Here is a 21,706-nt window from a genome sequence, read left to right on the forward strand (position 1 = left end):
GTCTTTGTGGCCATGCCCCATTGGAGCTGACAAACTGAAGTTAAAGCCTGTCTGACCTCCCTCAGTCAGATCTCAGCAAATTAAATAAATGCCACCTTTAACAGCCATCTGTATTTCCCTAACTTACCCAATTACTTTTAATTTGGGTAAATTTATGAGAATGAACAACTGGACAACTTTATTCAGCTTGATTTGTGGGCTTATACCAAAGAATATAAAGAATTGAATGTTTCCTAAAATATTTTTTAAATTTTTCACACGATCATCTGATCCAACTTCTCTCCATCCCCTCTTTCATTCAGAGTGGAGGTAAGAGCTTGGTTCTTAAAACTCAGGTTCAACAAAAAGTTCCTCTGTAAGATTGTATCTGACATTTCTTGAAGTGAACAAAAGGAAATATAGCAGCAAGCATATGGCTTTACCTCTGAGGAGGAAAAATGCCTTCTGGTTATTTTGTCAGATCTACTGTCCTTCTGTGAGAATTTAAAAACATCTGCTGTGAACAAAGAGGAGCCACGTTATGGTAGCAGATGTTTTGCTCAGAATAACATCAGGTCCAAGACACCCAAACACTCTCTGGTTTCAAATTTCTCTTCTTGTCCTTGCCATTTTATCTTGGCCATCATTAGTTCCCATAGTGGTTGCTTCTTCTACATCTATTATCATCCAGGGTAGCCTTATTACTGCAGTCCTGGGCAGAAGGGAGGAAGCCAAGCATCCTTCCAGGGCTGAAGGTGGTGGGACATGGCATTTCTGGGCTTGGGAGAATCTGGTTTTTACTACATTGGTCTCCGTGTTTCTAGCCAGCTAGCAGATGGGGGGGGGGGGGGGGCGCAGGCAAGCCCACCCTTATGTGGGATATTTAGTTTCATCCTTGGTTTTGGCTTTCTATTGAATTAAGCTTCCAGTATTGCCCACAACCTATTTAATTTAGGGGGCTCCTTACTTGTTTGGCTGAATAATACCCTTTTACATCCTTTCTTTGCCAATCACTTGGAAATTGTGCCCCCAAAAGGAGGTAGTGGTTTAGCTTGTTCTAATCTTAATGTAGTTAGCAGCAGCATTTTTTATCCTGTTATCTCATTTTGTGATGATAACTTTTTTCAGGTATAGAATAAACTAGTTGTCAAGGTCACTTAAAAAAAATTAACCTTATTCCACTCAGAATATCTAGTAAAAGTTAGAATTTCTTGGCTTGTGATTTAAGTAATGCTTAAAATAGATCCACTGTTGTAACCTTAGAAACTTGTAGTTATTATTATGACTTAGTTTATACTCTAACCCATACTGTCTATTGCCGTAGCTACTGGCCACGTGTAACTATTGAGCCCTTGAAATGTGGCAAGTCCAAATTGAGGTGGGCTGTAAGTATAAACTGCACATCGGATTTTAGAGACTTAGTGCAGAAACCCATAAAATATCTCATCAATACGCATCAAAATTATGAATATTTTCAATATATTGGGTTAACTAAAATATTAAAATCACTTCCAGGGCGGTGCAGTGGTGGTTCAATGGCAGAATTCTCGCCTGCCATGCAAGAGACCCGGGTTTGATTCCCGCAGCCTGCCCATGCCAAAAAAACAAAATCACTTCTGCCTATTTCTTTCTACTTGTTTTATGTGGCTTCTGGGAAGTTTTAAATGACATCTGTGACCTGCATTGTATTTCTACTGGATGGCACCGGCCTAAACCTCACCACTCCTTTCCCTGATTCTTTTGTCTGCCCTCATTAGCCCATTCCTTCTATTCTTTATCCACCAGCACCACCACCCCCAAATATTCTTTTCCATCTCTTTCCTGGGAAAAAGTTTCTTCTGAGTATCAGTGAGATACAGGATTCTTTACTAATCAGGCAGATTAACTGTAGTCAGAGTTACAGTGAGTTGAGGTACTAACTATAACTTCTGTCAATTCTGCCTTCCCGTCGTCTCTCAAGTTCTCGCCTCTCTTTTCACTCCCATTGCTGCCACCCTGGTCCCCCCTGAGCTGACTAATGCAGCCATGGGTGGGCTGACCTCCTGCATTCACGCCTTTTACTGGAGTACTCATCCCAGACAGCAACTTGGGGCCATTCTCCCCTCTTCCCAGAAGCCCTTATCAGCTCTCGGTTATCCACAGCATCAAGTTCAGACCCTGGCCCAACATGGCACGGCTCCCACCTACCGTTCTGGCTTTATTTCCCATTAAATGTTTGGCCATAGCCATGTAGACTCCTCACTGCATCAAACACAGCTGCGAGCATCACCCCCACTTCTAGAATTTCCTCATGCTACTTGATGATATTTCCTTCATGGTTATTATTTTTGCTCCCCAAATCTAACCATCATGAAAGGCCAAGTTTAACTGCTCTTCTCTCTTCCCTGGAGTCTTCCATGATCTCCAAATCCAGAAATTCCTTATGTCCTTTAAACTCATATGGCATTTTGTGCTGTTCTTATGGCTCCTATCAGAGTCCAATGATATACATATCTATGTATTTATCCATTTTTCCTTATTAATCTATAATAAGCTCCTTGAGGAGAGAAACAGCATATAATTTTATTTTATATTTCTCTTGTACCTGTTGTATAGCATGGAATTACACTCAACACAAAAGAGACACTCTGTGAATGAATGCATGAATGAATGAATGAATGGATGAAAAAACTTATTGCATTAAAAAATATGTTCACAAATTGTCATCAAGGTGGATACAGTACATGTGTAATACACGTATGTGTTAAGTACTATACATGTAAGTATGCTTTTGTCTAATGAAAGTAGGTAAAAGTATTCCTGTTCAGTGGAAAAAGCCCTGGGCTGGGGGTTAAATCTGGGTTTTGATCTCATTGTCCCACACACTGTTCATGCAAGACCTCGAACATCAACTTTTTCCTCTCTGAGCTTCAGTTTCAACTTGTGAGATCCCTTCTTGTTCTTGTAGACTGTGCTCCTTACAGAGTCTGTCTTGGTGCCTTTTGTTTCCAGGGCAGTGGCCAGTTTGAACACTCCCTTCATGCCGGTCGACCCCAACGTGCCCCTAATGGAGAAGATCAAAGCCATGCCTATTTTTGACTACCAGTTGTACTTCCAAGAACCAGTAAGTTGTTGGCAGGAGACCAGTGATACTGGCAATGTTGTTCTTCTTTTCTCTTTCTTTCTCCTTAACCCTGATTGTCTTACTTGTCTCTGTCCCCTTTAATATTCTGTTAGAAATGATTTTGCAAATTGACCTGCATAGAATTTGCTTCAGAGCTCCCTTGGTCCCTTCCACACAATGGTTCCTTTCTGTGTGTGTGTGTTTTAGGTGGGGTGGGGGGTGAGGTGCACCGGGTTTTCCTGCTTCTCCTAAAACTGTAGGGGTTGGGGAGGACTGAGTGCTGGTTTCCAGCTACTCCCTCTTGGTTTCTGGATGAAAGGCTGATGAAGCCCACCTCTCCTGGGGAAAGCTCCTGACCTCTCACCAGGGACCAGGTATCTCTGACTACTGAGAAGTGAGGTTTAGGATTTCAGGGAGCCCCAGGGCCTAAAATCCCTGCACCAGGCCCCAAGTATGCTTTTTAGAGATGTGAGCAGTTGCAAGATATGCCCCCCACATGCCACAAAGCCAAAGATGCCTTTCAAAGATGTCCTCTGGGCTTTGGGTTGTAGGTGTGATGGGGAGTCACTGCCACTTCTTTCTAGGATCCTCTGAGAGCAGCATTGCCAACTCATCACTGGAACCCACGTTATCTGGCCTGGGTGTACCCGCAGCCACCCTCTTCTTTGGGGGTACTCAACTGTGTGTGCACCCTGGACCCTGAGGTCCAGCTACATTTAGATAATTTCAAAAAGAGTAAAAGATGTTTCTAAGAGAGAAGAATGGATCAAATTAATTAACAAAGAGCTTGAGAGCATTGCGCCAGACCTCTCAACCATCCTTTACCTTAACCCAGACTTCTCTTAGATGTAACCATTTCCAGCAAACATCACAACCATCACAGTTTAGAGTCGATAAGTAACTCTTCCCATGCCATTATTTAATTTATAAGGTGGCACCTGTGTAAGATTAATGTTTTGATTCAGGCATAATCCAAAAACATCATGAAAACTCAACATACGGCATCCTAAATTGAGACCAGGGCCCTTTCTAACTGCAACGTGGTATATGGAGAGCGGCTTGCTTGTTTGCTTCCTTCTGCTTGGATTGAATCACAGTGTTTCCAGTTACTTTGTGGTGGTCTTGAGCTTGAAGGAGGATATGATTTAGTCAATGAAGGGGAGCAGGGACAGTGCCCCTGGTGAGAGGAAACAGAAGCATGGTGGAGAGTGAGAGCAGTGAGATAGCCATGGGCAGGTGGGCTGGAGTTAAGTACCCATGTGCAAGTCTTAAAATTAAGCCCCAAATCTGTACTTGATGTCAAAAAGTAGTAGAAAATCATTGTAAGTTCATCACCCCGTCAGGATGCTGCCATGAAAATTCTTTCAGCTGAACTAGATGTCAGAATCCCAGGCTAAGCTGTGATTCACCGAGTACCTCCCTTTCTCGGGTATTTGCTTCATCATGTTCATGAGTCCTTAAGTGGCAGCTGCCTTGGCCATTCCGGAATGGAGAAGGAACACCCCAAGCAGGACTGCGAAGTCTCCCGCCTCCCCTCTGATCCCTTCTTCTCTCTGGCTCTGCCTTGCCCCTTCCCCAAGAGCCCATGCCCTTCCCACTGGCCTCTGTGTGCCCAGGGTTCCCCCTTCCTAGACGATCATGTCTCACTGGGCCCTTCCATCACATCCAATGCCCCAGCATCACTTTTCACCCTTTTACCTTCTTCCCTAATCCAAGTCCTCCCTATTCCTTGAGTATGGACTAGACTAGGTCCTCTCAATGCTGGGTGTGGAAGAAAGCGGACATGGAGTGGCATGTGCAGTTTTTCTCTTCCACCTCTTTTTTGTTTTTTCTCTTTCTCATCGTTTTGAATTGTTTCATATTTTTTTCATATCCCTTTGATGCCTAGCTTAGTAGAAAACATCCACATTCTCATATCTGCTTTTGCATTCAGTCTATTACCATATGTTATGTAGTCTCTGGAAAATTCCATTGTTCACTTATGCGGGAATGAGAGTGGCAAGGGCAAAATAAGAGGTTAGTATTATTACTAAATGGTTCTGTCATTGTCAAAATATGTATATGTATATAAGACAAGGTGTTATTTATAGGAGTTTATTGGAACAGTTTACAATTCATGAATCAGGGAGCATCCAACCACATGTGCAAAGGTGGAGCTTACATAGGGCAAACATGGAAGCCAGTAAAGAAACATCCTAACTGGCCAATATTAAGTTTTCATGTTACGTAGGGGGTCTGACAAAGTGGAGAGCAGATATACATTGATTGGTATGGTATAAATATCCACGCTGATACGCTATCTCTACTGGACCTTAAAGGGTTTATCACCAGGAGGTACTTACCTGCAGTTCTACAGGGCCAGTTCCATTGTTCCATTTTCTTGAGAAGCCCCTTGCAGGTCAGTTGTTTTTCTTTTTAGAAAAATTCTTTCTTGGAAAGAGGTCCCTCCCAGTAAAGCCCAATGCAGGTGGCCATTTTATTTTACTTAACAGTCACCCCTTTTGGTCATTTTTCCAATGATCTCATTGGAAACAACTTGACCAACACACTCTGGTCACGAACACTGATTCCTTTTCTTCTTTGGTAGTGGAGTAAGCTTGGCAGGCATTCTTTTCCTTTTTTATATATATTTTTTATTTTTGCTATCTTGATTACAAAAAGGTTATCAGGTGGCTGTTCAATTATTACATTTTAAGACACTTGGAGTGAGGTTACTTACAGATACAGTCATCTCTCCAAGTCAGGTTATTATTTTTGTTTTTAATTTTGATCTCGGTCTACTGTAGATGGTTCCATTTCTATCTCACTTTACTTTTGATTTGCTGTCTTAAGAGTAACCATCTGCCTTGAGGTTGACAAGGAATTTGAACAGAATCTTAAAACATAGTTTGTCCAGCAAGACATAAAAATATGTAGACTGATAATCACAATCAAAAGCATAAATCTAAAGCCTACAAGTTGTCCCTATATGCTGTTAAACCAAGAAGCTAGGTCCGTGTGTTAGTTTGCATGCTGCTGGAATACCATATACCTGAAATGGGATGGCTTTTAAAAAGGGGAATTTATTAAGTTGCAAGTTTATAGTTTGAGGCCATGGAAACGTTCAATTTAAGGCAGTCGGGGAAAGATAGCTTAATTCAAGAAAGGCTGATGCATCTGGAACACCTCTTTCAGCTGGGAAATCTCGCCAGTCCCTTGCTCCTGGGCTCCATTGCTCTTAGCTTCTGTTCCTGTGGGGGTTCCTTAATTTGCTTCTCCAGAGCTGGCTTTCATCTCTTGGTTTCCCTTGGCTCTCTCCAGGTTCTGGCTTGCTTAACATCTCATGGCAACGTCTGCTAGGCTCCATGTATCTCCAAATATCTGTGTCTCTGTTCTTCAAGTGTCAGCATCTGTGTCAGCTCTGCTCTGAAGTTTCTGTCAGCTCTAAGATTTCTATCATTTCTCTCTCTTGCTCCAAAATGTTTCCTCTTTTAAAGGATTCCAGTAAACTAATCAAGACCCACCTGGAATGGGTAGAGTCACATCTCCTTCTAATCAAAGGTTAATACCCACAATTGGGTGTATCACATCTCCATGGAGATAACCTAATTAAGTTTCAAACCTACAATACTGAATCAGAATTAAAAGAAGCAGCTCTACCTACAAGTTTGGATCAAGATTAAAACATGGCTTTTCTGAGGTAAATAAAAACAGTCAGGAAATAAAATTTTACCTGTAAAGATTTAGCCAATGCTAGGTTAGAAACTCCCTATTTTTCAATTGTTTTTAACTTTTTAAATTATATAATATAACATATATACAAAGCAAAGAAAGAAAAAAATAGTAGTTTTCAAAGCACTTTCAACAAGTAGTTACAGGACAGATCGCAGAGTTTGTCATGGGCTACCATATGATCCTCTCAGATTTTTCCTTCTAGCTGCTCCAGAATATAGGAAGCTAGGAGGAATAAATACTTTTTTATCATCACAATAGACTTTTTTCCTTTTTTTTATGAAAAATAGCATGTATACAAAAAAGCAATAAATTTCAAAGCACAGCACCACAATTAGTTATAGAACAGATGTCAGAGTTTGGCATGGGTTACAATTCCACAATTTTAGGTTTTTACTTCTAGCTGTTCTAAGATATTGGAGATTAAAAGAGATATCAATTTAATGATTCAACAATCATATTCATTTGTTAAATACTATCTTCTCTATATAACTCCACCATCACCTTTGATCTTTCATCCCTCTCTTTAGGGTGTTTGGGCTGTGGCCATTTAACTTTTTCATATTGGAATGGGCTGTCACTAATATGGGGTAAGGAAATGAAACTATCTGATGTTGTGGAGAGGCTGGGCCCTCTATGAGAAACCACTTTTTAACTTGAAGACACTCTCCATGCAAATCATAACACATCTCATAAATCTAACTATTTCTTACACAACTTCTTTGTGATTTTCTAGGGGTCCTCTGGAAAATCCCAAAGACAGTTTGAGATTAAAAAGACATCATTTGGGGGTTGATTTTGGAAGAGTGAAATGTTAAAAGTCAAGTTTGACTTTTTTGTTAACTAGGATCATGGGTCACTGTGAAACAATATTTGGTTCCCTATGTAACCAAAGTGACAATAGAATACTTTTAAAGTAAATGGAGGAGTTAGCATGATTGTAATTTAAAAAACAAATAAAAAAAAACCTTAGTTTTTCAATAGTGAGAAGACTCCCTAAAACTAAAGGATGTTAAGGTCAATATAAAGTAAGGAGATTATTCTGATAAAATATAGAAACTTCTAGGCAGATTACTCAAAATACATATTCCTGTTTCTCATTCTGCAGTCATTTTACTTTAGAAGAAATTACTGTTTTTCCTTAACAAAAGCATATCCTGCATACCTTACAGATTTAAGGTACTGTTCTAATTTGAAATTGTCATGTACTCCAGAAAAGCCATGCTCTTTTAATCCAATCTTGTGGGGTCAGACCTACTGTTGGCTGGGACCTTTTGATTAGGTTATTTTCCATGGAGATATGACCCTGTCCATTCAAACAGAGTCTTCTTAATCCTTTCCTGATGCTCTTTATGAGAGAAAGCCAGAAACATTTAAAAGTAAAACAGCCCAGGAGAGAAGGACCCACGGGAGCGGAGAACCATTTTGAAACCAACCCAGGAGAGAAGGGCCAGCAGACCTCACTATGTGCCTCCCCACGTGACAGAGAAACCCCAGATGTGATCACCCTTTCTTGAGTGAAGATATCCTCTTATTGGTGCATTAATTTGGACATTATCATGCTCCTAAAACCATAAGTTTGTATCCTAATAATCCCCTTTGTAAAAGCCAATCCATTGCATACCTGCAGCATTAGTTGAAACAGTTTCTGAAAAGATTTTGCAAACTATCTTCAATCCAACATACTACAAAACACAATTTATCTAGAAATAACATTCATCAGAATAATTAATTAATTTGGCTCAATACATTTTTCATCAGCTAAACATCTAGTAGACATAATGCTAGCTTATTTGATCAGTAAACCTGTGTAAATTTAGGAAGAACAATCCAAAGTAGCGTACAATTTTATGTTTGTGTTGTACTTAACATTAATAACTCAGAAGACTACTGTTTTTATTTAACTAACAATATTAAACCTGTCTTGTTTGTCAAAAGTTTGCCTACATTATGTGAACTTGAATTTTTCTTAAACATTTGGATTTAGCTCTGTGAATAGAATTCTTTTAAGGAGCTTAAGTTAATTTGAAAATACCATCTGGAGATGAGAAAATAATCTCCATCAAACATACAGACACCAAGAGCAAGCTTATAGATTCAGTATAAATTTTTTAGGCATGAGTCAGATGTAAAAACACAGAAACACAGAAAGCATATAAATACAAAATTCACTTGTTTATATAAAGGAGCTGGTTTTCTGTCTTTGCCCCGCTCGTAATTTTATGAGAATTTGTTCCTGGCAGATGGACAAGTTGAGGTCAATTGCTTAATATGAGGGCTAAAGCTTTCCCATCGATATTTGTGGAGGAGATTTTTAAGATTTTCCTCGCCCTGATGTGTAATCTTATAGAAGCTTTGCCCCATTAGGGCTGTTTGACCCTCAGATTTATTTTGGAAAGAAGGATCCTGTAGGTCCCTTTCAAAGTCGGTCCAATCAGCTTTGTGTTCTAAAATTTAGCATCCAAGGTTCAGACCAGCATGGATACAGCCTATATAGAGCAAGTAACCATGGATCACATGCACCTCAGAGAATTCACGATTCCCGTATGAATGATCACTCCCCTGAGAACTTTGACCATGGGTTAACGTTGGCAGTGATGAGAACACCAGGGTCTGTCCAACCTTGTAGGTCATCTGCCTGGTTTCTGATTCTTCTGAATGAAAAGCGAGTTGAGAGAATTCCAGAATCTTTAGTCATAAGAGGGTATATGGGCAAGGAGGAAGAATAAGATGATGGAGAATGGGCACTAGGCATTGTCATCAATTGTCTGCTTTTCTTGGTTAATTTCTGCTTAATTTCTCATTGGCTTTTTTTTTTTCAAGAATTTAAATAGAATTTATTGATCATTTAGGGGATCAAAACACATTACAAGAGGCTTTCTTCTATCTCACCAACTCTGCCCTCCCCTCTCTTATTTTTTTTCTTTTTCTTAAAATTTATTTATTAATTAAAAAAATAAAGAAACAATAAAACAACATACGTAATCAGTAATTCACAATATCATCACTTAGTTGCATATTCATCATTTCTTAGAACATTTGCATTAATTCAGAAAAAGAAATAAAAAGACAATAGAAAAAGAAATAAAATGAACACAGGAAAGAAAAAAAAAGTTTATACCTACCATACCCCTTACCCCTCGCTTTCATTGATCACTATTTCAAACTAAATTTATTTTAGCATTTGTTCCCCCTATTATTTATTTTTGTTCCATATGTTCTACTCCTTTGTTGACAAGGTAAATAAAAGGAGCATCAGACACAAGGTTTTCACAATCACACAGTCACACTGTGATAGCTGTATCATTATTCAATCATCCTCAAGAAACATGGCTACTGGAACACAGTTCTACATTTTCAGGCAATTCCCTCCAGCCTCTCCATTACATCTTGAATAACAAGATGATATCTACTTGATGCATAAGAATAACCTCCAGGATAACCTCTCGACTCTGTTTGGAATCTCTCAGCCATTGACACTTTGTCTCATTTCCCTCTTCCACCTTTTGGTCAAGAAGGTTCTCTCAATCCCTTGATGCTAAATCTCAGCTCATTCTAGGATTTTTCTCAATCCCTTGATGCTGAGTCTCCGTTCATTCCAAGATCTCTGTCCCACGTTGCCAGGAAGGTCCACACCCCTGGGAGTCATGTCCCACGTAGAGAGGGGTTCTCATTGGCTTTTTGTAATGAGTCTTTGAGGGAGGTTGTCTTGGATTTGTTTTGTCTCTGTTGCCTCTGAATAACAATCAAAATGTGCATTGCTTTGCTTTTGAAAGATATAGGACTCTTATTTTTCTGAATGTCCTCCGAAGAAAACTACTTTATCTAAACTAAAACCATCCCATTGTAACCACTGTGATCCTAAATTTTCCTTAGTAAGGTCCAGTTCTGTAAAAATAATCAAGTTCAGGGTCCATGGTTTTTAAACATGTACCCAACCAGCATTCCAATGTGGGGAGCCCCAGATTCCGAATTTTTCAACAAAGAAAAACTCATGTTTCTTATATGAGATCTCAAGTATTTATGGTCTGATCCCCAGACTTGTTTTATCCAGACTCTAACAGGACCCTTACTCTGATCTCCTAGCTTTGGCACTTGTCAAACAAAGTGGAAACTCAATGCAGTTTATCGAACCCGGATCCAGAGGAACCTTACGTTTGACCTCTGGGTACTGCGAAAGAGCAGAGAGCTCAAAGGTCTTCTCACTGCTTCCTGGGGCTGATGGGGGTCTCCTCTGGTTCCCACTTCTGATGGCAAAGCTGTTAAAGTATTAGACAAGATATAATTTATGGGAGTTTATTTGAGCTGTTTCTGATTTGTGAATAGGGCAGCACCCAAACTGCGTGTGGAAGGGAGCTCCACCAAAGGACTGGAGAGAGGAAGCTTATAACGGGCAAATGGGGAAACATTCCCGTTTCCATTTTACATAGTGGGGTCTTACAAAGTGGGGAGCAGATACACATTGGTTAGTTTTTGGTATTCTCATCTGTTCTGATAAGTTGTCTCCTGACTGGTTTCTCATCTGGTGTTGCTTATCTGCAGTTCTGCAGAGCACATTCCATTGTTCCATTATTTTGGAAACCCCCTTCCAGGACAATTGTTTTTATCTTCTGGAAATCTTTTCTCAGAAAGGGGTCCCTTCCTGCAAAGCCCAGTGCAAGCCGTCATATTATTTTACTTCATATCATGAATCCCCTGGAAGGGCTTCAGGGCCAAGAGTCCCATACAACACTTTGAGAACCGTTGGTTTTTTGAGTGCTTATATTCCAGGTGGTCTGTAATCCTCACAACAACCCTATGAGGTCCTCTCCCAGGTTTTTTCAGCTGAGGAAACAGAGGCTTAGGAAGGTAAATACTGGCCCAAGATCCCAGTATGTGACTGGGTAAGGATATTGGCCTGTGCTGGTTTCATTCCAAACCCCTGCTGTCCCCTAAGCCATGCTGTGAGGAAATTTGGACTTTATTCTATATACGGGAGTCCAAGCAGAGAGAGGAAGAATAAACCAAGATAAACTCATTCCTGATTTTAAAAGTGACCTTAAGAGAAAAACACTTTGTAATTGCAGACCTAGGAAGGGCAAAGGTTTTTTTGTTGTTGTTTCAAAGGTTGTAATAAAAGTCTTTGTGGAAAAATCAGTTGCTCTATTGTTCTGTTTAAGCAGCTGGGCTTAAGATCTATTGCAGTAAGGGTTTAGGGAATGATTTTGTTCCTAAGAACAAAGTCCCATGGCAGGGAAATGTTAGACATTAAAATGTGTGAACTGGAAGCTGAAAAGCAACCAGCAGTTGGGGTGGATCCAGCAATTGGGGCTGGTCATGCTGGGTACAGAGCTGGGTCTTGAGAAATCATTCAGAGGTGCCCCTGCCAACATGTCTGGTACCTACTCTGTAAGGAAATGCATGAGCAAAGTCATTAATCTATGGCCCTAAATTTCCTTATCTGCAAAAAGTGGGTTTGGTCTGGTTAGATGGCTTTTGAACAGATAATAGCTTCACTTAAGCTGAATTCAGGGCAAAAACAATGTATAACAGACAATTTCTAGGGTAGCTATTTGATTGAGAGTTGGGGGCCAGGAACCCCTCCTTTCTGTCTCCCTCCTCCCAACCCCTGCTCTACCTCTCTCCAGGCCAAAAAAGACATTGGTGGTTATCTCTGTCTCCTCCTGCCAGGGGGCTCAAGGCCATTCCAGACTCCTTCAGTTTAAGGAGGCTCCAATGAGTGCTGTGGGTAGATGACCCCTCTTTACTTCTGAACCTGGAGCTCTGCTGACAGCAGATTCAGCCGAGCCCTGTTCCAGGTTCTCAGTCTCACTGTAAGAAAGAATTCAGGGACAAGAAAAAGTGAAGGCAAACAGCAAAATTTATTGAAGGGAGAGTACACATTAAAGGAGCTAGTGTGGACGTGCTCAAGAGCTAGGCACGCTCCAGGTGGCTTGACTCTCGCTTGTTTTATTGGGAGGTTTTGCAGCAGTGATTTTCACATCTCAACCTTTGAACTTAGATGCCTTCTTTGTTCCACGAGGAGATAATCATCAGTGCTCGTGGAGCTCTGTTGCGTACTCAAAGTTTGTTTTGGGGCAAATGTTTAGCAGTCCTTCTAACTGCAGGCTTTCTGTTACTGAGGGTCCATTTTGGGCCCATGGTTTTACAAGCTTCTGACTTTGGGGGGAGTTGGGGGGTTGGGGAAATTTTTGTCCTAGAGAGTTTGCAGTTGTGCATTAACTCCTTCGGAGCTAGATGGAAACTAGAAACCACAGCCTTGATACCCTATTCTATACTGCCCCACTCTCTCCTGTTCATGTTTACTGAGTCCTACAGGGTAAAATATAGGGCTTCAAGAAATTCCAAGTTTGGATTCAGTTCCCCTATCTCTCTGAATCCTGAGCCACCCATTTTCTTATCCAGTGGATTTATTAAGTCTGGTGGAAACTAAATTTAAAAGATTTCATTTTTCTTCCCTTCTCAGAAAAGGGGTAATAGGCACTCCACTTGCATTGTAAGAAAGAGATGAAGGGGAGAATGGAATGTTCTGGGCAACAAAGATAGGTAGATATGTCCAGATAATTTCAATGTGGCTTGTTCCACTTTTTCATTTTTATGATTCTTTGCGTTATCTCTTAGTCTGAATTTATCTCACAGCCTTTTTACTCCCCAAATTGAAACATGTCTAGTATATCCTATTAATCCTGCCCTCTAATACCTCCCCTCTTTTTGCTTCTCATTAACAGTATGTGTGTACGTGTGTGTGTTATTTATTTGGGGAGGGGTCTGTATGCAACTTAAACCATTATGTTCTATTGGTAGATTTCAAGCACCAACATCTTCTTTGTTTCAAGATTTAACCAGATAAGAAATGGGGAAATAGAAAGAAAATGTGGGAAAAGGAAATTATAAGTAGTAAGCTAGAGAAAAAGTTTCTCTTGGGTAAAGAGTGCCTCAAAATCTGCAAACTATTTTTTTCTTTCTTCTTCACAATACTGAGTCTTCCTTAGTACCTAGAACACCACAGCTCATTCAGACTACATGGACAGCCAATGATTACATTATTTATTTTAAGGGTTTTTTTTTTTTCTTTATTAAGGTGATTCATCCTTGTTGCTTAAAAAAAAACCACTGAGGTGTAAAGTAAAAAAGTTAAATCCCTTATCACCCATCCAGAGATAGTTAATTGTTTGGTAGGTATTTCCCAGCCATCTTTTTAAGCATACTTACGATAAATATGTGTGTATGCACATGTACAATACACATGAAGGTATAGATAATTTTTAATATAAATAGAATCATACTGCTTTTTTATTTAATAGATTTGGGACAGATATTCCCATATCTGATTAGCACATATAGATTAACTCATTCTTTTTAATGGCTTCATGGGATTTCATAATACAAATGAACTGTGATTTATTCAATGAATCCTCTGTTGAGGAACGTTACTTTGATTGTTTTTCATGGCTAAATAATATATTTTAAAAGAAATTGCTACCATGTGGGACTTACTCACTAGGCTTCAACTGTCGTGATTTTAGTTTTTGTACCTTCCATAGAAGAAAACTCTTGGGATTCATTTTGATTTTCTTACATAGGTAGTGTTATGTTATAGCGAAAAGAACCAAATATTGAGAGGTTGGAAGGCTGGCGTTCTATTTCCAACTTTACCATTGATAAGCCACCAGACCTTGAACAAGTCACTTAACATGTCTCACCCTGAGTTTCCTTGGTTGTAAAATGCCCTGCCCACCTCAGTGCTGTGGGGAAGGGCAGAGAGTTAGCAGAAGTCACACACATCCGAGTATGGGAGTTGGCAGCAGACTAACTGTCCTTTCATGGTGGGGTCTTTGGCTTGAGTTGCCGTCTCTCCTGCCTGACTGGCTAGACAGTGAAGTGAACAGGAGACAGCTTCCTCTTTTCACCCAGATTTCAGATACCTCTAGCCACCAGCTAATTTGGCTCAGAGACAACTACCTTGGCCATCTTTTCTGGCCTGTGTTGAAAGAACTCTGCCCCAGAGTTCCAGAAGAATCTGAGTAATTGTTATTAATGTAGACAGAGAACATGAAGCAGAGTTGCTGGCCCCAGCCCACTGATTAGAGGGAAGCTCATATATTTCCTTCTAGACAGCTTGTTCTGGTATTAAATGTAAAGGAACAGGAGGCGGGCTGAGCTCCCGCTTTGTAGAAGGTGCAATTTGATTTAAGTGACTGCCTGCATTATCTTAGCAATGAAACAATAGAAGCAATTAAGTGCATCTTCTGAGACTGACCAATTCTCACCTCTTGGAAGATCAAAAGAAAAGATTTAAAAAGGAGAAATTCCACAGGGATGGTGAAAAAGGAAAATATCTAAGTGAGGAGACCAGAGGGTGTGAGTTGAGGAAGGCACCCTCTGCAGCCAGTGAAGTGACTGAGAACCCAGCTGATTCCATCTCTCCCGATGAGAGGTCTACAGTTGAAACTTCACCTTTCACTGTACCCTGCCTGCCTTGGCTTCTTGAATGCTAGTGAGTTGAATATATTTGCACAGGGTTGGAAGTGAAGTGGGAAGATGAAGAGACGTCCAGGGCACTTTGGATCCAGGAGTGTCTGGATTGCTGGGGAAAGTCACAAACACACCGAGCAGCCATTTCCCAGCCCTCACCTAATGCCCCCGTTTCTATTGTGTGCAATATGTTTTCATTCCATAATCTGGAGGATATGTTAATTCTACTGAAACAGCCTGAATATACTATACCTGAAACCAAAACTGGGATCAAGTAGTCACAGCTGCTCATTGGGACAGGAACTCTCAGTGGCAGGGACTCCTCTCCCTGGGGTGTATAAATACACCCTCTGCCTCGCCTTCATGCAGCACAGGTTTGTCTTCCCTCGCTGATATGTGGCTTGCAGAGCTGCCATGTACTAACTCTGTCCTGAGGAGTTGGCCTCCCCAGAAGACCAGCCCCAATGGGATGCCTTCCCCTGCTCTTTTGGACGCTTTGTGCTGTGTAAGTAAGAAAACGGTCACTTGCTGAAAGTATGTCATGTCTGAGCCTGTGTTCCTGTAACATACCACTTTACAGGAATCCCCACCTTTCAGTCGGCTCACCTGCTGCCTCCACTATACTGAAAGGTTATGTTGAACTTGTCCCCATTCCTTTCTTATCATCCCTACCCCACCAAATTGAAACACTTCTTGAGGGGTATGATGACACTGAGCTATGACTAAAAAACATATTTCGTGGTTCAGTGGTAGAATGCTTATCTACCATGCAGGACACCCGGATTCGATTCCTGGTCCATGTAGTCATCTCCCCCCCAAAACAAAACCCCCACATTTTCCATTTAAAAAAACCTACATTTACCTCTATTGGTTTTTAAAGTTAGCTTTTAATTATCAAATTGATGGTCTGATAAGATTTTCACCAGGACAGGTTGATAGAACAGTTGGATATATGTCTCAGGAATGACAGTGAAGCTAGGGATAGTGATCTAGAAGCTATGGAAACCAAAGGAGATGAGAATTAAAAGTTTCCTTCTAGCTATGAGTTTCTGTGGTCAAGAGAGAGGGAGGTAGGGGAGTGGTTAATAAGTATGTAAGGCTAAGATATTCTAATGAGTTCTCCCAGGTTGGTTTCACATGCTACTCTGACTCTTAAGAACCCTTTTGTTCTTAAACAACCTCAGAGTACTCCTTGAGACAAAGCTTCAGTATTCATGGAATTCCAAAGGCTTTCTTCTAGGAGCTCCTTTTAGAACCTAGAGCTGTCTTCAGTTTGCCTTTGAGTAATAGAGCAGATTGCTTCATTTGCCTTTGTTCTCTAGGTAACTGCTCAGCTCATTTCTGGACAAGAATTGCCCTGTAGTGGCAAGCAGAAAAATAAAAGCTACAAGCCATATGGTTGTTTAAAAGGCAGTCCCACCGAAGTCTTTATCTCACATTTCCTCCTTTCTGTTCCTTTCCCTCCCTCCCTCCTTTCTATCCATCCCCATCCATCTGGCTTTACTGAGTATCTAATATAACCAGGCTGTGGCCATGGGAATAAAAATTTAAATAAGATACAGTGTATATACATCGGAACCTCACAGTAGGGAGAAGACCAGATCCATAAATAGATAATTCTGATGCAGTCGGATAACTTTAATGATGGAGATAATAATAATGATGTCAGGCATTATTTTATCCTTACAAAACCCCCATTTTTACAGAGGAGACAGAGGCTCTGAGAGATTAATTGTCCAGCTAGTAGGTGTCTGTGGTCTGTGCTGAGGCTTGATCCTGTTAATTAAAGGGTGTTAATTCATTCTTTAATTTCTGTGTCTGGGAACACAAAGGGAAGTGCTTCCATCCAGCTGTGCAGACAGGAAATATGTCCATTGTCATTGGGACTTAAAAAGAAGAGTATTATCTTTTGTAAATTATAGAGGGTCAGATGGGATCCTCAGCCAGAGTACAAAACTCTTCTCCAGAACCCTTCTCACCCTCACCTTTGTCCCAATTCTCCCTATTGACCTGATGTACTTTTGAGTGATTTACCTTTTTACTCTCTTTGATTTTTTATTGACCTTTTTACATCTGTTTGTTCTTTTTTGCATGGGCAGTCCCCGGGAATCTTTTTGCTCTTTTAAGGGCCATTGGAGAGCTGAAGCCATGTCAAGAACTCTGGAGTTTCTTCCAAACTCAGAAATGTGTTTCTGAGCTAATGAACAGAACTGTTTCTGGAATTGGGAACTGTTCTCAATAAGTAAAAATAATGACCGATGGTGACATGCAGGGCTGACCAACGTTTTCATCAATCACTTAAAAGGTTTTTCCTTCCATGGCTAATCCTTGCCTTGGCATTCATTACATTGCAGAAGGCCATGATTGATTCTCCATTATAATTGAATCTTACAGATGTGAGGGGATTGTAATGAACATACCGACGTTGCTATAGTTAGAAAATCTCACACAGCAGAACCAGCACGGCCTGATGATAAATGTTATTTTTCTTCCAGTGCTTAATCATCTCATAGATGCAGAGCTCTCTTAATGTGCAGAGAACAGAACAAATAAATTGTAGTATAGAGTTGACCTCATTAAGTATGCAAGGACTGTGGGTTGCTGGTCACTAGAATGTTTTATAGATGTGGCTGATGGCATCCTCCACTCTGGGGGATATAAAGGAGAGGATTATACTGAACCCCTCCTCTATCTCAGGACCAACAACTGATGCTGTGGAATAAGATGAATGAGATGCATTTCTGCCCTTTAAGGATGGTCCATGGGAGGAGAACACATTAGAGGCTCTGTAGGACCAAAGAGAAGTGGAGTTGTTTTGGAGTGGTGGGAGAAGGCAGGAATTCATAGGGAAGGTATTGAAGACATCTTGAAGGTCAAGCTGAGGGAAGTAGGAGTTCTTGGTAAAAGTCACAGTGTTAACCCAGGAAGGTGGGTAGATAGAGTGCCCGATTTCAGAGAACATCCTGCAATCCAGTTTAGCTGGTACCTGGTGGGTACCCTTAGGAGCGCAGTTGAAAACAGCAAGAGAAAAGTAGATTGGCATTTCTACTTTCTTACTCTGATTTCCTCCTGTGATGCTAGGACCACCTTAGGGATGGGGCTGCTGAAGGGTCTTTATTATTTCTGTGTGTTGCTCTAGTGGAGACTTGCCTCAAGGACACTGAACTTTCTTTCTTAAAACTGGTTCTTTAATAGCTACATTAGGTCCAAGGGCTTGCAACTTCCAGAAAAGAGAGATCTGAGTAAGATGCCCCTTTAATGCCCTAAAAAAACAACAACAACAAAAAACATAAATCTAGGAAATCCCAGCCAGTAGATTAAGATCCATTGATTGATCTCAAAGCCCCCATTACCTGCCTCCCTGTTCTTAGTATCTGCTTTGTGGAACCAATCTAGGTTAGGGGTAGGGATAGAGAGGAAGGAAAGAAGTTGAGGGACCTGGACCTAGCAAGAAACTCTTCTCCAACCCACAGAAGGACTTATCAGTAACCTGTAGCTCTTCTAGTCAGTCACCATTCAACCCTCACCCCACTCTCTGAACCATCAGGAGAGATCAGGGACCCCAACATTAGCCTCTGTTGGCCTGTTTGTCAGAAAAGGAGCCCAGCAGGCAAATGAGAAGGAGCTTATGAAGCAAATTCAAGCCAGAGAACAGCCTAGTTGTGCACAAACCAGGAGCCCAGTAATGGCTAAGGAACCATGTAAAGATTGGGCAATTAAATATAATAACGCATCCATGAAGGGACTAGGCCTGGGTAATTTGTCACTATGATGGATACTTGCCCCAGCTCTTTATCAGTGAAAAGCTTATTGCCCTGCCAGTCAGAAGATAATCCATTGGCAGTCTGATCGCCTGTAACAATTTAGGTCTGTATAGAAGGAGTTGGTTTTAAAGCTCTGCAGCACAGTTAGATGAGTAAATGGAACAGTTGTTCATTTTTCTACTTGGCTTCTCAAAATACTTGAAGTTCTTCCCTTCTCTTGGAATTCTTCCTTATCTCCCCTTCAGCCCCCAACTGTACCAGCCTTCATTCTTTAAAGGGATTATTATTACATGTAATATATTTTCATGGTAGGAAGTTTGAAAAACATAAAAGAGAAAAAAATAAAGCAGTATCCATAATCCCACCTCGTGGGGAAGCGTGAGGTGGGCCCCATTAGCATCTTTTATTTTATTTTAGCCATTTTAAAAATATGTGTTTCAATATGAAAATTAAAATGAATACAATTCTAATGACACTTGGGCTGGATGGAACAGAGGTTTGGGGCTTCTTGCTTTCAGTCACATGGGGAAGGAGGTACGATTGCCACAATTTCTGGGAAGTCCTTCATTTTTTCTTCTTATTTGTTTCAGGGGGTGGCTGAAGGCGAACTGGAAAAGAACATGAGTCGTACTTTCAAAACCTTCTTCAGAGCAAGTGATGAGGTGATGGGGAAGTGGGAGGACACCATGTGTGCAGGAAGTGGGAGCTGCAAGTGTGCAAATCTCTGCATGGCTTTGCTTTGGGGGCTTGGGATGGGGCAGGGTCTGGGAATTAGCAACTTGACCTTTTTTCTTTGTCTCTGTAGTAGGGGTGATTGAGGATTCTACTTTAGGGGTCTCCTCGTTAATAGGGGAAAAAATCACATCCTCAATGTTACAAGTAAGATTATGAAATGAAGATGAAAGGATGGTTATAATAGTGATAGTTTGAATATTAGACCTTATTTGTATTAACATTTTAATATGCATAATTGACTTATCAAAGTCCAATATTAATTTGTATCTCTAATCCTTTACTTGAACAACCAAAGAAACTTAGAATTCTTTAACCCCAATAACCCCCATCCTCCTGTCATCTACATCAGTAGTCATGGTCCCTATTATTGTTATTTTGCATATGATCAGTGCCTACTTAAATTTTCCCATGTTTTCCAGTTTCTTTGCTGATCCCATTTTGTGTCTCACTCGCTCATCTGGGTTCAACTTCTTTCTTCCTGAAATACCTTCTTTAGTAATCTTTCTTTAAGGGTCTCTTAATGGTAAGCTCATAGTTCGTGGGTCTGAAAATATCTTTATTTTGCTTTTAATATTGAAAAAATATCATTGCTTATAAGACATCTGCTTCTGGTCTACCTTTCCTATTAATTAATTGTCTTTTAGTTCTGTCTGTCCTGCAATTTAATCCATCTTTTAATTTGTTTTTAATTTTACAGAACATGTTCTCAATTTATAAAAGTTTTATTTGGTTCTTTTTCAAATTATTCTGATCTCTTTTGATGGAAGAGTCTTGTTCTATACTTGTTTTTCAGTTCCTTCCTTTATGTTTTTCATCATTTCAAGCATGCTTTTCATTCCTTCTCTCTCTCTCCCTGAAAATCCTATTGTTTGATGCTCTTGGAGAGTCTCACTTTGCTGTCTGCTAAGTTTTCTGTCTTTTGCCATTGGGATCTTGTTTCTTGTTGTGGTGGTTGGGTTTTTTTGCATGTGGATTTTGTGATTTTGGGTTGTGAGCTCATCTTCAGCAGCACTTATCTGCAGCATTCTGCTTCAGTTTGGATTGAAGAAATGGCCCTCTTGAGAGGTTTAGCATTTCCTTCTGCTAAGCATCCTGGTGCCATTGTCAACCCAGGCTCAGTTTGGATTGTTGTGGTTTTGTAAACAGCTATTGCTGTTTACTTCTTGCCTTGGGGGTTCCCACATCATGCAGATAGTGCAAATTCAAAACCCAATACTTGTGAAAGCAGGTCTGGAGTTATGAATTCCCAGGGGCAGTTTTTATGGTTTCCTCTTAAAACCAAGCTGAAAGAGACAAGTTCTTTTTATCTCTCTATATCATGATGGGTAGATTTTTTCTAACTCACCCTATCACTGAGGGTATAGCACATCAAGGACCCCAGATTAAAGAGGTGCAAAGTCTCTCGTTTTTGACTTCCCACATGCTGTAGGCTTCAGGTCTCAGCTCTTGTTCCCATTTGATGGATAAGCCCAAGTTTTCACCAAGATCTGTGTGTCCTGGAGCAGCCTTGGCCTGCCTCTCACTCAGAGCTTCCCTTGTCAGTTCCCTCTTTGTCTTGTCCCCTGAGGACTTCCCTAACTCCCTTGGGAGCTTTTAGCATGCTGTTTTGGTAGTCTCTTTAGCACTCATAAGTCTCTCATTGTGGAAAAGTTTTTCAGATTACCTGTTCCTGCCTATTTGTTTTATCTCACCAATGACATCATTTATAACTCTTTTATCCCTACAGGATTTTATCATCACCCCTAATATCCGTGAAAAGGGTAAGAGACGTTCTTGGAGAAAGGAGGCAGGGATGGGGGAGAATCAGCCAGAACTGGTGGGCGTTAAATGAGTTTCTCTCCCTCCAACTGCTAGAAGCAGCCGCCTTTCGGCTGTGAACTTTGACATGCAGAGCTGAATGGCGCTCACCCCTAACCCCAGGTCTGACCCTAAAACCTCT

At 40.6% G+C, this 21,706-nt stretch overlaps 1 protein-coding gene across 3 annotated transcripts in view; it reads left to right on the forward strand.

Annotated features, from left to right (window-relative positions):
- The window catches only part of EPHX2 (epoxide hydrolase 2), a 73,956-nt gene that overhangs the window by 42,261 nt on the left and 9,989 nt on the right, over positions 1-21,706 (forward strand). The window contains exons 12-15 of one of the 3 annotated variants that reach the window (XM_077152861.1): positions 1,495-1,574; positions 2,970-3,082; positions 19,623-19,694; positions 21,494-21,527. In XM_077152861.1, the coding sequence (XP_077008976.1) occupies positions 1,495-1,574; positions 2,970-3,082; positions 19,623-19,694; positions 21,494-21,527 (299 nt within the window). The remainder of the gene's footprint in view (positions 1-1,494; positions 1,575-2,969; positions 3,083-19,622; positions 19,695-21,493; positions 21,528-21,706) is intronic. The other 2 variants (XR_013172425.1, XM_077152862.1) reach the window with 2 other exon arrangements.

The sequence above is a fragment of the Tamandua tetradactyla genome, chromosome 3 (assembly GCF_023851605.1).
Source record: "Tamandua tetradactyla isolate mTamTet1 chromosome 3, mTamTet1.pri, whole genome shotgun sequence".
Taxonomy (NCBI): domain Eukaryota; kingdom Metazoa; phylum Chordata; class Mammalia; order Pilosa; family Myrmecophagidae; genus Tamandua; species Tamandua tetradactyla.